The sequence below is a fragment of the Glandiceps talaboti genome, chromosome 18, assembly GCF_964340395.1.
Source record: "Glandiceps talaboti chromosome 18, keGlaTala1.1, whole genome shotgun sequence".
Lineage (NCBI taxonomy): Eukaryota > Metazoa > Hemichordata > Enteropneusta > Spengelidae > Glandiceps > Glandiceps talaboti.
In genome coordinates this window covers 10,262,082-10,278,773 of record NC_135566.1, presented here as the reverse complement: position 1 = coordinate 10,278,773, position 16,692 = coordinate 10,262,082, and the positions used below count along the sequence as shown (strand labels likewise).

The following is a 16,692-nucleotide window of genomic DNA, read 5'->3' as shown; positions in this document are numbered from 1 at the left end:
TATAAAGTGAACTTTTCAATATGGCTAATGAAGCTCTGTTATTACAGTTTTTCAGAATTTGAACCTTTTGGCAATGCGGTCAAAGTTTCATGCAAAGTTTTTCCTACAGGTTACAGCATAATCTTGTCAGGAAATCTTGTAAAATACTTTAATTGTACTCACCTTATAGTACCATGCTTAACAAAAACCCTGTTGTCATGGATACACTCTCAGTGTTGATGTGTGCTTGACTTGTTTCCCAAACTTTGCTTTGTATAATGATTCTGAAGTTAAATTTACAACTTCAGTGCCTTCGAATGAAACATCAAATGAAAGGTACCTCAACTCCAATCACTATCAGTATATAAATTCCAAGAGTAAAGTTGCCTGTAAGATCAATGTATTTGTATTTAATAGCACAAAATAGATAAACTTACTTCTATTTTGACATAACTAATGATTGTATCCAAAAGAACAACAAAAAACTGAAAATGAAATAGTTATAAGCTATATAGATTTGTAAACGTCACTCCATTTGTAGTGTGTTTGTTTGTTTGTGTGTGTGTGTGTGTATGTATGTATGTATGTATGTATGTATGTATGTATGTATGTATGTACATATGTATGTAGGTACGTAGGTATGTACATAGGTATGTACATACGTACGTATGTATGTGTGTATGTATGTGTGCATGTGTGGTGAGTCACTTCAAGCACAGAGAAGTATGTTTTTTACTTTGTGCTTCAACATAACACTACATACTACTTTTATCTTCAATGCCTTCATTTTATTTCGTTGCAAATTATTTTTCTTAATACTTGCTTTTAATAATTTTTGTCAGTTAACAATAAGTTGTGATAGCAGTGCTTCCAAAGATTAATCTGATAAGAATTAAAAGTGTGGGCAATTAAAGTAAGAATTCGAAATGTTTTAAATTTACAATTCTTCATTTTGGAAGTGATTTGAAGGTGTTTTTTTTCTTATTGTCTCCTATGGTAAAACAATTCAAATTTTGGACTGTTTAAATTGTCTTTTAAAGACACAACTTTTATCCTTTTAGCTGTATAGTTTTATTTCCAGCCTTTTTGATCTTAGGTTGAAACTTGAAATTTAAGCAATAATGATGTGTTAACTCCATGTCAACTACTATGCCAGTATAGATGTAACATGTGGGAATATATTCAGTTGTAAAGTGTCTAAAAAAAATCCGAGGGGGGGGGGGGATTATGATATTCATTTGTGTGTGAATGTGTCACTTTTTGAAAGTTTTTTGTCATTACATGCAGCAGTAATGTATTACAAACATTTGTCCACATGCGCATAGTCTGTGTACTAGCTGAATCTGTGAAATTTGCTACAGCTCATTCACTCATGATATTAGCAGAGTAGTCACAGATTCAGCCAGTAGACGGGCTATAAACATGACAAGTTCTTTTGCAAAAAACAAACAAACATTAGTCCTCTCAGGTAGTTGAATTTTCATGTCTTACTGTAACAAGGTAACAAGGTAGCAGTCTTTGCTTAGTGAAATAGTTGTGTGTGTTTTATCAGAATCAAGATGAATTACTTGTAAAACTTATCTGTGTTGCACAGCAATAGGTTGGGGACCAGGTCTTACCATAGAGGGCGCTGTATCGTTTAAAAGTCCTCCCCTGGAAAGACTAAATGAACAGTGGGAGTTTTTATGCTTGGATGAAATGTAGATGTCATTTTTTCTATTATTTAGGGATTGTTCTTTTGTATAAATGCTTCTTTGATGATTGGATGATTGTTAATTTTAGTGGGATGTTTATTTTTGTAGTTTATTCTACAGTTGCAAAACAGATTATATAGTTTAGCTTCAATGTTGAATGTGTGAAATAAAGTGGTGAATGTGTGAAGGAAACCCTGGTTTTGTCTCAGTGCTGTGTTTTCTTTCCCTAGTGATGACTGTACATATTTCATCAAACTATCTGGTCACAGAAGGGGGTATTCTGATATTTTGTTTTCTTTTGCGTCGAAGCAATATATTTCACAAATAAAAAAAAAATTTAAATTTTTTTTTTTTTTTGACTTAGCAATGGCATGATTTACTAAGGCATTGTTGGTGATTGACATAGTAATTATATGTAACTTACTAATCATATTAAATGAATTAAAGTTGCCAACCATCTTGATGCTAAAAGTATTTTTAACCAAGTCTTAGTCTAATTTGTATATTTTCAAGGTCCTCTTAATTTTCCAAATTTGAGGCCATTGTTTGAGAGAATACAGAAATTATAAAATGAGATTTCAATGGATTTAATCAGAGTTTATATCAAAGATTGTCTCCTTTTGTGAGCGTGTCCTAAGTAGTTGAATTGTTACGCTTGTAGCTGCACGATTTCCACTCACCTACAGTTACATAGTGTTACCATGGAAACATATCATGCAATCGTCATGGAGATGCCTCTTATAATAGCTATGCGTCACACAAAATGTTGAGAACTAATTACTTCTTTTCAAAGGAAATTGTTCAAGTGACAAAAAAATATGATTTGTTGATGTGATAAATGAATTATAGTGATTGTACCATGCATGAACCAGGTTTAACAAAAAAATATGGAATATATACTCTGGTTGTTCGATGTCACGGCAACGCACGTCTACATCATTGGTTCTGCTGTGTGCGAGTAAAATTGCCATTACTTTCCCCATTTTTTTTATATTAATGGTAATGGTATAATTATATTATTCCCCAATATTTTTCTTCACTCAGCCGTAAAATACTTGTGACTCGTATTTTCCTTGGCTGAACGAAGAAAAATATTGGGGAATAATATCTAATTATACGTTTTATTCACATCTACTGGGATATGCCATTTGAAATGTCAAAAAATGAATAGGAAAATGTCTGTCAGTATAGACATATTTCTGATTTAGCTATTGGACTGATGTGTGTCAGTTCCATTGTGTTGTTATTGATAAATTACTACAAACACGCTGACACACAAAATGTAGTAAAATCCAGGAGGTATTTGGTGTATAAATGTGAAAATGGTAAACGATTTGAAAACCTTGAAATAACTTGATATGCTGTACATTCAATTTGACTTTCACTTTTTACAGTGTGACATTTAAGATTTCACACCTCCCGTAGTCTTGTAGTACTTGAAGACCTCACACCTGCACTCAGAAGGTTGCCAAACAAAAGATGGCAGTATATTAGTATGTGCCTCTGTTGGAGTGCTAGCCCTTGGCAGCTAGTGTCATTGGTGTTATGTGACCTAGCTACTGTGGTGGCTTTGCCAGACAGTGTAGCACCAGACAAACAGTGAATATGATGATTGCAAAAGTCAATGGCAGATATTGTGGCACATACACACACACACACGCACGCACGCACGCACGCACACACGCACGCAAACACACACACACACACACACATGTAGTATACATATACTATACCCAATTTGACATTACTTCATAATAAGCCATATCACATTTGTATACATAGTCACAAGTACAGTGTGTCGATTCAGAGGGCAGAACGACATGATGTATCTTACAGTCTAGTAACTTACATTTCTTTATATACCTCTATTGCCGTCAAAAATCTTCCAATGAATATATCTCCAAATGACCAGCTTTTCGTATATCATAAAACAAAATATCACACACAAAATGAATTCCGACAACATAAAAAAGTATTTTTAGTAAATTTATTTCAACTGAGAATAAGCAATCAATAGCAAGTTTACATCACGAAATCATGCAATTTTTTAATACACATTTAAAAAAAAAAAAAAAAATTTTGACAATTTCTACTATTTACACCAAAAAATTCAAAATCTCATTTGACTTCCAATAAAACTTAGGTCTAAAAGGAAATGTTAGAGTACACTATGACAATTTTTTATTTTCAAATTTACAAAAGATAAAATCTATATTTTTCAGAGTTTAATTGAAGAAATAAGTTTCATCACTGTGATTAATAAAAAGTGTGAAATTTTGTACATTGTGTGTTGCTGTTTGAACATATTAGCTCATACTTTATTTTCAAAAATGTTGCTAGACCTAAATTTTCCTGTTGGTTGACTTTCTCTGTACAGTTTTGTTGAGATGGTCCTCTGTGAGTGTGCAAAGTACATACTCTCACTAGCTCAAATACAAGTCAATATGTGAAATATGTGCAGGCAAACCCACAAGCTTTATCAGTACTAATATCACATTTTGAATATACAAATACTGCCCTCTGGTGGTAGACACATGCAATATTTTATGAAACTTATACATACTTAAACAAATTGTTTTCCAAAAAAGAGTAATTTAGTCCAAGTACAATCACATCATTGTGTATAGGACATAATTACACAGCAAACAAAATTACACAAACTTGTGACCAACATGGGCTTAAAGCATGTTCCAAACCTCTATTTTCATTTGATTGTAGTGTAAATTTAAATATGCAAATGTCTAAACTTGGGTCAAAGACTAGCTATTCTTTCTAAACATATGCATCATATTCTTCTGATGTACTGTTTGTTCGAAAGATAAAATGGCAGACACATATTTGCAATGACCAAATTTTCTGGTATAAAATGACGTCTCATTCAATGTTTCAAATTTATTATGCAAGATTTATTGCTGATGTATGTAGTTGTGTTGTTCAGAAACAAAAGACGTTAAGCCTGTCCATACTACAAATCTGATCTGGCTCCAATTCAATTTACCTGTCCATACTTGTGGTTAATTCGTATCTAATTTGAATTAACTGATCCACAGCAAAGCCTACCCTGGGTGGTGGTTTCAATCTGGATCAAAGTAATTCAAATCAGATCGTGGTCAGTTACGCCTGATGTGGACAGGCGCGTACTCGCATGAATTAGTTTGATAATAAGTAATCTGAATCGAACTTGGTGGTGTGTGGACAGGCACGCTATTATGTAATTCAAATCGAATCCATCTTTTGATTTTTTTAGTGTACATGGAAAGTGGGTTTGATGCAGATTAAAGTGATCTGGATCAGTTTAATTCAGATTGGATCCGGATCAGATATGGACACGGCTATTGACTTTAGTTATATTGATGTAAATTAGATAAAATCAGTAACTATGACACTGTACATGTAATCACAAATATTATAAACTTTACGGTGTAAGTAGATATTGATGTACGATATTGTACGTCTTAAGTAAATGAATTCCTGACAACTGAACCTCAAGTTGAAAACAGTTTTGGTTTCAATCACATGAGTGTTCATGTCTAGATTCCAAACTGCCAATGGTAAAAGTGTCCACATGGATGAGGATTGAGTATGTATTTTGGATTTTTAATTTATAAAATAATTTTATCATGGCATCCTACTTGAAAAATCAATGTTAAACAACATTAACCAAGTCTGTGTTTGTAACTCAATAAATTAGAAAAAGCTAAAAAAATGTGTTAAAAAGTTTGTTATTGTACGTACAGTAACAAACATTGTATACATTTATCAAACTTTTTCCAATTTAATGAGTTACAAACACAGACTTGGTTAATGTTGTTTCACATTGATTTTTCAAGTAGGATGCCATGATAAAATTGTAAATTAAAAATCCAAAATAAATATCCAATCTCCATCCATATGACCTCTTTAAATGTCAGTGGTTTTTTGGTGTACAGGATTGTTTCCGTTTAACTTGCCTTTTTGGTATAAAATCAATCATCAATTTTATGATAAAGATACAGGAATTAAAAATTAGCTGCAAAAATATTTATCATAACAAATTATCCTAATTATTGGTATCACTGATTACTGTACATGTTATCCTTAAATTACAATTACCGGTAAGTGTAAATTGCCAAACTAAAAATTCAGCTATTATCAAAATTACAATCTGCGGAAAATTAAACAAAGAAAAAGGATATTAAGAGAGAATTTACTAACAACAGCTGTGAATTAGTAGCACTTAGGTCAGTTTGACCTTTGACCTAGGCTGTAAACATTTGTTACTGTGACGATAATTGAAAATGATTTATGGATAACTGTTGTCACGACATCAATTATCTATTGTGTTTTTATGAAGTCTGTCTAAAAAATTACATAAATCCATACATTTATTGAACAAACTCATTCATTTCATCTTGTACACAGAGAGCATTATAACATAAATTTTCAACACTTTCATAGAAAGCAAATATTCATTATATGTAATTGTCACCTTAAGTGGTTATTGGGTATTTATTTTGGATTTTTAATTTATAAAACAATGTTATCATGGCTTCCTACTTGAAATATCAATGTGAAATAATATATACCAAGTTTGTGTTTTCAATACAAGATATTGGAAAAGATAAATGAATGAAATGTTTGTTATTGTATGTACAATAACAAGCTGTTTACTGAAATTTTAGCTTTTTCCAATTTATTGAGTTACAAACAAGGACTTAGTCAGTGTTGTTTCATATTGATTTTTCAAGAAGGAAGTCATTATAACATTGTTTTATAAGTTAAAAATCCAAAATAAATACCCAATTCTCATCCTTATGGTCACTTTAAAGTGTGGATTAATTCAACTTAAACTCAAGTGACGGACTGGACACATACACAATCATTTAAAACACAAAATATTGCCAATATTTATTCTGTATTGCCCTTTTCAGTAAAGTTTTAAAAAATCTGTGCACACAGTGTCCAAACTTCACTATTATGATCATGTGCCTCTGTGGTTACACATACATTTTGTTATAAACAGATGCAAAACATTTTTAGTAATTCTGTTTTGACGTTTTTTTGACAGCCAGTCAAAGTGTTGTACAACTTTAGTATGAAATTGAATATTATACGAAAGATGTGAGAAAATATTGACAATTTTTGGGAAAAAGGTCATTGAAATCTCCTCACATAATGCAGATGGATTATTAGAAATGCTGGGGGAAAAAAAGTTTGGTCAGACTTTAAAATTTCAGATTTTCAGCGATTTAGAATGCTGACTTTATTGATAGTGTTAATGTAGGCGAATTGGTTAGGAATATCCAGCTATTTATTAACCTTGGTCTTGATGTATCTCGTTTTCAATCTAGTTTATCCATCTTGACATCAAGGTACCCTAATTTACATATTGCTTTGTATTGATCCGGCACTTCCATTAAGGCATTCAGAGCAAACGCTGGCTCTGCATACTTTGACTTAGCACACACTTTATGGAAATTCACAAACTGAAAGTTATCAAATTTCCTTTCTGGTAGCAGGTCGTCGTACTGTTGCATAGTATTCCATGGTCCATCACCGACGCCCACAACGATGATACTGAGTGCATAGTTGGATGCCTCCACAATAGCGTCAATTGACGATTGTTGATTTTTCAACAGTCCGTCTGTCACTATCAGCAACAAATGATAAAGCTGTGTCTGTTTCACAATGTCTATTGCTTTCTTTACAATTGGTGCAAAACTCGTAGGTCCACTGAGAGAGATTCGCGTCATTGTCTCGGTGTAACAACGTAGAACTTCTGCGAATCCTTTACATAATGTACCATCCTGCTTCAATGGGAAGACCTCCATATCTTTAGTTACTTTGTCACCAAAACCATACGCTGGAATTAAATTATCACTGTCAAATTTTTCAAGAGTTCCTCCAATAATAGCAATGACTTTCTGATAGGGGTTAACAATCTTCTGTCCTGCTAAATGATGTAAGCATTTATTGCCAAATGTCTTTCGTCCTTGCCACTCGTTACTAGCTGTAAAATCAACACCTATTACTAATTGTCCAGTTTGAAGTCCAGCTTTTTTCATCGCCTTGACAATTTGTTCAAAACTGCTAAATCTGTCTGTAAACGCCATAAAATCTGGATTCTCTTCCCTAGAAAAACCGAGTGAGGAGAAAAAGCTGGTATCGAGGTAAACCATTTCTTGTCTCGAAACTTCGTTCTCATCCTCACCAACTGAATTTCCCTTTTCCCTTTGTTCTTTTTGGTAATTTAGGAATAACATGATGTACGTCATCCATGCACACAGGAACAGGAATAAGTCCCACATCGTGACAGTTTTAAGTACGTTCCGAGTCAACGATGGCTTGAAATATGTCCCGTTTCAATGATGGTTCAAAGTATGTCCCAAGTCAGCAATGGCTTGTAGTATGTTCTACTCAGTAACAGTTTGAAGTATGTTCCCGTCAAAAACCACTTAGGGTACTTCACCAGTCACTGTCTGTGGTAAACAAACAATACAGAGACATTACTTAGACATGTTATCACACTATATCATCACTGAAGTCCTAGAGACTGTAAATGTTTCCTGTACAATAATCCCCTTTTATCGATTTGAAAAATGTTATGTGTGAACAGGTCGACCAATGTCAACTTATTTCCATCAGCGACAGATTAATATAACTATGCTAGCTGTTTCTATATTTTCATAATATGATGGATTCTGTCATTTTGAAAAGCAAAAAAAGTAACCATCAATGGCCCTGAAGGCTGCATGTGTACAGAGGAAGTTCTGAAGGTAATTGTCAGTGATTCCACACATGTCATGGACTTCAATTATACTGAAATTACCTTGTAGAATACAATGTTTAATTTACCATTACTTAAGGCCTTGAGATGTGGTTAACACGATTTGGAAAAAAGATGCATTTTATTGGTATTCCAACTATGACAGTTTCAGACAATATTTTATTACATAAATCTGATTCAGAATCAATTAACGATCAATTTAAAACCAATTAATTGATAAATGAGTTTTAAATTACTGATTGGTGTAATGACAAAATAATCAATTTGTTTTCTAAAGTTATTGATAAATAATTTTTTTTACATTTTAATACATATACAGTGTTATCCTGACCGCAATTACTTTAGATTTTAATCTATTTTACATATTTATTGTTGAGATTTTTTAAATGTGAATTCAGAGTTTTTATTTAGTAAGTATAAATACAATATAAAATCCACCCGAGTTCCTAATACATTTTATTAAGGTTCGCCACTAAAATCATGAAAATTAGGTTTGAAAATCTATGCATAAATTCCCAAACCTTAGCAAAGAGACTGGAATTTCATATTTTCATTGTTGGCTCTGTTTTTACATGTCACAACTGATGTACATACATGAATGTAAGTCTTGTACATTGGTATGACTTACAGTCATGTCATTGATATAGATCTAGCAGACTCAAAGTCTGCGTGCATGACATGACAGTAATATGAATACAAATTACCAGTCAATTTTCAAAGCAAAATCATTATAAATATACGTATTCTATACTGTTTTAAATGAATTATATTACTAGTGTATGAAATATGGAATATTTAGTCATACAAGTATTACGACTCATCAATTCTGATTATATTCAAAATAATTTATGTTTAGTTTGTTTATCTATTAAAAATGAGGTAAGCAGACACTTCAGGTAAAATGGATCACTGTACTGCATTCATCATATTTTTGGTCGATAATGAGATATACTTTTCTCAAGCTCATTACCAAAACTGTTCTGCCTGACAAGTCAATTTAGTGTCCTGCTCGGCATTAGTGTGCCATCAGCTATGGATTTGTCCTAATCAGGCACAGTGTTATTGATTACATATACTAAGGTATCTGTTCCATACAGCTCCTACAAAAAATACATTGCATTGGATGGCCTATTAAAATGGGGTAGATTTTTGGTTGAAATCTGGGCTGGTCTAAAATGGGGGTCTAGTTTTTGACACATGGTGACACATCCCTTCACTGGCTGACTGCAATAGTACCTTCCTTCCCAGTGGGCTATAAGTTAAACTAACTTTTAGTAGAGGTAGTCATGTGATCTTCTGAGCTAGCTCTCAATATCAACTGCTTACACTTCCAAATTAAACAGTATGCTACAACCCAGTGATTGAATCTGGTCAGATAAATTTGATAAATGATGTGAATGGAAATCTGACTACAGAGGATATATAGACCAGGTACAAATCTCACACAAATGACAAATTAAATGTGATAGGCATACCAAGAAGATGTAGCACTCTCTATTAGTTGCTTAGCAACTGCCTCACTAAAGAAAAAAAACATTCAGTCAAAAAGACTTTATGTTGATTCAAGATGTCAGTTAGTGTGCAAGGAATATTTTACCAACTTACATGTTTGGATTTGTCTGGTTTTTTATTTGTTTTTGTCTCTCTCTCTGTCTCATAATTCTAGTTAAAAGTAAACTTTGATGGATTTCAAATTATGCAAATTACTTCTACATATATTCTTTTCATACTGTAGTTTGTGAAATCTTATTAAGTAAAAATACACCATTTCTAATAATTGAATAATTAATAATTGGACATCCCATAATAGGTTTCATAATTCACATATAAAAATGTAGATTCATATAAAATATTCATACTCTATGAAATATTTTTACTACGGTCTATAAAATCCAAAGGATAAAACTGAAAACTGTATTATTTCAAACTGCTGAGCCATCATAATTTCACACAAGAATACATAACAACCTTTTGATTTTTAAATACTGTAGGTTAAGTGGACAGTATCATACGATAGGCATGTTACAATACAGGTGGACAATGTACATAACTCTTTGAATACCCAGCCTGGCCAAGTTCTTTACAATAACTTTGATGTAGCTCACTTTTTTTATCTCTGAATATTTTAAATACACAGAAAGGAGTAAGGAATTGTTCTGGTTCCGTAATGACACACAGTTCTTTATATACATATCACAGTATGGCTGTGATGTCCAACTTGACTACTGTAGTATTATGCTCTGGGCAAAGTAGTCAAAACAAGATTGAAAAAACAATGACCTAATTAAGTTAATATTTGGTTTAAATATACAACTCACAAAGTGTTACAAATATTTGTAGAAAATAGAATTATATACATTGATGTATGACGTAAATGTTGTTGTGGATCCTAGAAACTAATAATTAGAATTTGTTCGTACAGCAAAGCATATTTGGATGGATTTCAATATACAAAATATTAATATCTGAACACCTGGCAATAACATGTATATTTACATAATGAATATTGACACCTGGCAAGGCCGCATGTATACTAAATATTCTGCATTGGACATGAAAACCAAGTGACTGCTGGGATGACAACACATATACTGAATATGAATGTCAGATGATGACACATTGGGTTTGCAGCATTGAATAAATTTATCTTCCAGTTGTTTGGATAGTATGGATCACACATACACTCAATCAATAACAGTAACTCTAATTTCTGAGTAAAGGTTATATTTAAATTCAACAAGGACTGAATTACCAATCAATAAAATGTCACAGCTGAGTATAATGTCAGAATGTGTGATGATTCTATCAAACAATAACCAGAATCTGAATCAGAATTTACATTCTCAACACCATCGTTATTATAGTCATTGTTAATGCCAGGGTTGACATCCTGTATCTACTCAGACACACTTCCGCCATCACGTAACTATACATAATTTTCTTCAATATCACTATCCCTGTCTTCATTATAATAACTTGATCCTATCTCTCGATCATTCTCTCCATTTACAAGTCCATCATACAGAGAATGTCATATCCCATAATATGTACACCTGAAAACCTAAGACTTTAATATGTATTACATATATCTGTCTGTATGTAACTACTGATGAGGACTGATTTAATTGTGCTAGATAAACACCAATACTTACTGATGTGCAGATTTATACATTTACGAAGGTCGATATCTTTGACACTTGATAACTTTCAATTTTCTTACTTAAACCAACACACTTTTACATGGACTTCACAATCAAAGTTCCAGACACATACAAAATACTACGTCGTCTATTTTTATTTCACATTTACTGACAATTGGCAGGAGCTTCTCAGGAATAACACGCTGTGTATTTCATATTGATTTATATGTGATGAGTTGGATGAAGTGTGGGTGATACCAAGCATGCATTGCCAATATGCTGCTTTCACAGCTGTAAGGGCTTTAGAACAGGTGGCCTTAGGGATGCCTTCAATTCTCTTTTACACAGTCTGTCTTAACAACTACATGTATCTGCTTTGGTTCATACTGCATATAAATCTCTGATGCATGTTAAAATCAAACTTACAATGTATGTATAAATCAAACTCCCACAATTGAATAATAAACATTCATATATATCAAATAATATCACATTACACTATATTGTTCATAAACATGAGGTGATTGAGGTGAATATGCTAGATAAACATCGATCAATACTTCTGATGTGCAGATTATACACTTATGGAGGCAATCCACAACACTGTGAGATCACAACCTGTACATTTGAACTCAATTGGGTTCAAGCTAACATAACCTTTACTGTTGATAAACATGTTCAGTAGTGCATAAAAATAGCTATTTTGTACAAAGTCAGTGATTGAATCTCAAGAGAATCGATGCCCCAACGGCACTTGAGATAAAATATGACATGATCACATATCACACACATATCAAGGACACCCCTCTAAGGGCTGTCAGTTCCGTGATCCTTACAAATACTAGTATGTAACAAAAACAACGTCAGCCTAGAGACTTGTCATGGTGTCATCGAAAGGAGCTCCACATCTGCTTGAAATTATAAGTAACACCAAGATAATTAAGTCTCTGGGCTATGCAATGTGTACATTTATCAATAAATGATTGTCACTGTATACACATTGTATCACTTTCAGTTGCCACGGATACGAAGTCTGCCATGAATTTGTCAGTTTTATTCAATATAATTATACTTTTTTTAAAACTCCTGCTCATACTGGCGGTATATTTGACAAGGTGTGTGTATAGATCGGTATGACACGACAGCCATCACAATGAAATATTAAAACATAGCAGAAAACTTAGAACTGTGTCTAGACTACCTTACCTAGAACTGCAGTACATAGGTTTTATTCACACAATGCATTCTATTTTGATAACAGATGGCAAATATGTTACATATTCTACATTATCGTATACTGAAATTACCATAAATCGCATCTGAATGATTTAGAGGTACACATGCAACTAGAAATAATATGACAGACACAGCTATAGTTGACAGGAAATGAACACTGGAAACTTTATATTAACTTTCCTGACAAACTATTATTTCACAAAGGCAGCTGCTTCCATAGAGTTGTCGTGACTATGGAAATTAACATATAATGCAATTCATCATTAATAAATAATGTGGTGGAAATGATGTCAATACCTTGGTAATCATTTATAAATAAACACATTCTGGATATCAATTCAACTAAATATTATAACTAATTTACAATTTCCAAAAGATGATATATGTGTTATACAATGCTTTTGGTATCTACCTTATATTAGTGTTTCCTAGACAGGTCAGATGATGCGTATATATTTTGTTTTCTATCTAATTTTACCATTTTCAATTTCCAAAAGATGATCGCTACAGTCATGTTACTTTCCAACTTTGGTGTCTATACCTTTTAAGCATTTGATAAACGTTGGAGACCATGCCGATTAATTTCACTGGATGTTTTTTATACAGGTCTTCGGACAATGGGAGAGGTCCAGTTGCTAATCTGTTTCTACCTTGTCTGTGCAGATACTTAATATCTTTCCTCAAATTTGATTCAAGGCACATCCCTTTAATGCATACATCACTTACATAATGCATATACAGGGATGATACTAATATATTTAGTACGTTATGAATCCTGTAAACCACTTTGATATTAAAAATTTAATACATGCATGTACATCATCTCCTTGGAGTGAATTAATTATCAGCCAACCAAATACAGATTAGCTCACTTACTAAACTCCATGCATAGGCTCTGTTCAATGTGTCCTTGAAAATCAAGTATTACTATTGATGCTGCAAACTATAGTTTATCCTCAGTGTAAAGGCTAATAGGTTATATGCAGGCATTTGAATAACAGCAAATTTGAATACAAGCAAATTTCATAATTTCACCATTCAGGTCAATTTTCATAATTTCACCATTCAGTTCAATTTTCATAATTTCACCATTCAGTTCAAATTTCATAATTTCACCATTCAGGTCAATTTTCATAATTTCACCATTCAAATTTGCATATTCTCTATGCATGCATTATACCGCGTACAAGTAATAAAATACAGTCACCATAACATTATCATTTTATATATGGTACTATAAATTTGATACTTCCCAACAGGATGAAATACAAATAAAACATCACATCAACAGACTTGCCTATCTTTTCATTAACATCCAGGTCTAGTGGATATTCCTTACATTAAATGATTAAATATGGCCAAAGGTGTATTACCATACAAATGTATCTACAATACATTTTAATTAAATATGACCAAATATGCTGTTAGGTACAAGTGTAGCTTAATACATAATAATTAAAACTGACAAATTATACTCTTAGACTTGAGTATGTATCTACTATTCAAAACGTATTAACCAAATATGCCTTTAAGGCAATGAGCTGTGTTACTACAGTACATACTAATTAAACTAGACTTATTTACTGTAAGGTATACAATGTGATCCAATAATGCTAGATATGAACTGTACTAGCTAAAACACATGTACAAACCTGGTGTAGTATATACCACTGTGCTGCATGTGCATACAACTGGTGAAAAAATACTGGTGTGTAAATTGCTTGAATGAAGTAAGCTATTAAAGAGAAGACTTCACGCAAAGACAGTTTTATAAAAAAGACAACAACAGCAAGTGCTTCTGATGTTCTAGGTTGACACAACACTCTTGTCTGTTTCTTCCATAAACAAACTTTCAGCCACACTCAGTTGTTACAACTTAGTGTTCTAATCATTAAACAGGACCAATTAACTGATGTTAATTCAACAAGTTACCGACTAGTTATATTATATGTCTTCGCATGAACCTAATCTCTCACTGATTTCCTGATTACCATGAGCAAGAATACACTGGTATTATTTTGAACAGAAATTTGGGAACGGAAATGAAGACAATATGTTTAAACTTACTCCCAATATACTCTAAGTGTCTGCATGTACATTTGTGATGCTGACCCACTACTGATTCTTTGATTCTGGTTTTAAAGGAAAAGAAGTACACAGCATTTTAATACACATGTCCTTTAACTTGGCTCTATAATATTTAAATCATTATTTCGAAACTGTTAAATTTGATAGTCGGACAACAAATTTCAAGTGATTTCAATACCATGGAAAGGGAGGAGGGGAAGGCTAAAGTGAAATGAATTATGCTTTCTGAGTTCCTCAGTAAAAAAATAATCAGAGACAATCTAAGTGTACAATATTTGTAGTTCTTAGGTCTAGAGTAGGATGTTGTAGGGATTTATAAAACTTACCAGGTAATCTTGTGACGTGTACATTTTAAAGCTTCTGCCAACCTTATAGGCTTTTCAGCTCAAGGCAATGATACTTTGTATATTTGCAAAGGATTGTTCCATCAAGTACTTGGGTGGTTTTGTTTGATATTCATGACATTACCATTACTATACTAATTTGCCTGGCATATTATGCTCAGTCTGAGTACAGCATTGCTATTTTTTCACCTTTGAGTATTTCTACACAAATGATTTTGAAATCAAAGTAGTGTACACTATATGAAAATGACCACAAATAAATTGATTTTTTAAATTTTTTGGTCCAAATTGAGTTAAAATTGTGAAGGGCCTTTTGTGTATTATAATTGCAGTAGGATTTGATGTGATAATTCACTGAAACAGTGAAAAGACTTCTTGACTCTTAAAAATGAAAAAGTTATTCAAACTGCGTTACATTGTACTAGCTCTACAGAATTATCTTCACAAATTGAATATCCTGCATTTTACAACGTGTAAATGTCGGCACTGAAATGTCAATGTTGATATTAATGAGTGAATGACTTGACATACATTGTACTTACAATACATACATTTACTATTCGTGTTGACATTTAGTGTAAACTATCAGCCGACTTACTGATATCATGCATTAAATGTCATCATCCCAACCTAGTTTTCTGAACCACATTGCGTCACTGTATTCGCAATCCTAGATGTCTGTCAATCTTTTCTGATTAATCAATTAATTACTACCTGTAATATAAGAAAATTTGTTGTTGTTGATTCTAAGACTATTACCTGTATTTCTAAAATGTTTATGAGTTCAAGTGATGTAAACTGTGCCATATACTGCAACAAGAGTACAAATTAACACATACCGATACATACTGTTCATTAGCCAAGTTGTTAATATGAGTTGAAAATACAGTGTTTATTTCTAAGTTAGTTTGCATCACAGCAACTCATGTCTATATCAGTGGTTCTGGGTGTTTAAAATATGACTCAAACGTTCAAAATTGCCATTAATTTACTTCCCCATTTTTATATAACTATGCTTGTGCAGGTATATATCACGTACACTCTCCTCTGATATTTTTCAAAATTCAGCAGGATGGCATAAGTGTTCAGTCAGTATACTCAACTTCTACTCATAGTGACAAGGCCCCTTAGGTCACTCATGTTTTCCTCTGCTGAGATATAGTGAAATAGTATCTAAGTTTGTACTCTGTATAGATTCAAAGCTTTATAAAGCTTTCCTTATGTACGATGTATGATGTACTTTAATGCAATATTGAAGAAAGAAAACTCTTCAGTTTAAAATCACTCTCATAAGACATGATAAACCTTGGAGATAAAATTTTATGGCAAGGGACAACAATGGTTTACAGTTTCAGGTGAATACATTTTTTACAGACTCATTGTAACTTAATAGTAATTAAGCTGTACATATAACTTGTATACAGGTTTACCTTGAAGTACATTGT

The 16,692-nt window shown here is 32.6% G+C and overlaps 1 protein-coding gene across 1 annotated transcript in view; it reads right to left on the bottom strand.

The window, feature by feature from the left end:
* Positions 1 to 6,994: 6,994 nt before the first annotated feature.
* Positions 6,995 to 16,692, bottom strand: part of LOC144449633 (uncharacterized) — a 33,039-nt gene continuing 23,341 nt past the window's right edge. Inside the window, exon 3 of the mRNA XM_078140207.1 lies at positions 6,995 to 8,131. Coding sequence (XP_077996333.1) covers positions 6,995 to 7,960 — 966 coding nt within the window. The 5' untranslated portion in view covers positions 7,961 to 8,131. The remainder of the gene's footprint in view (positions 8,132 to 16,692) is intronic.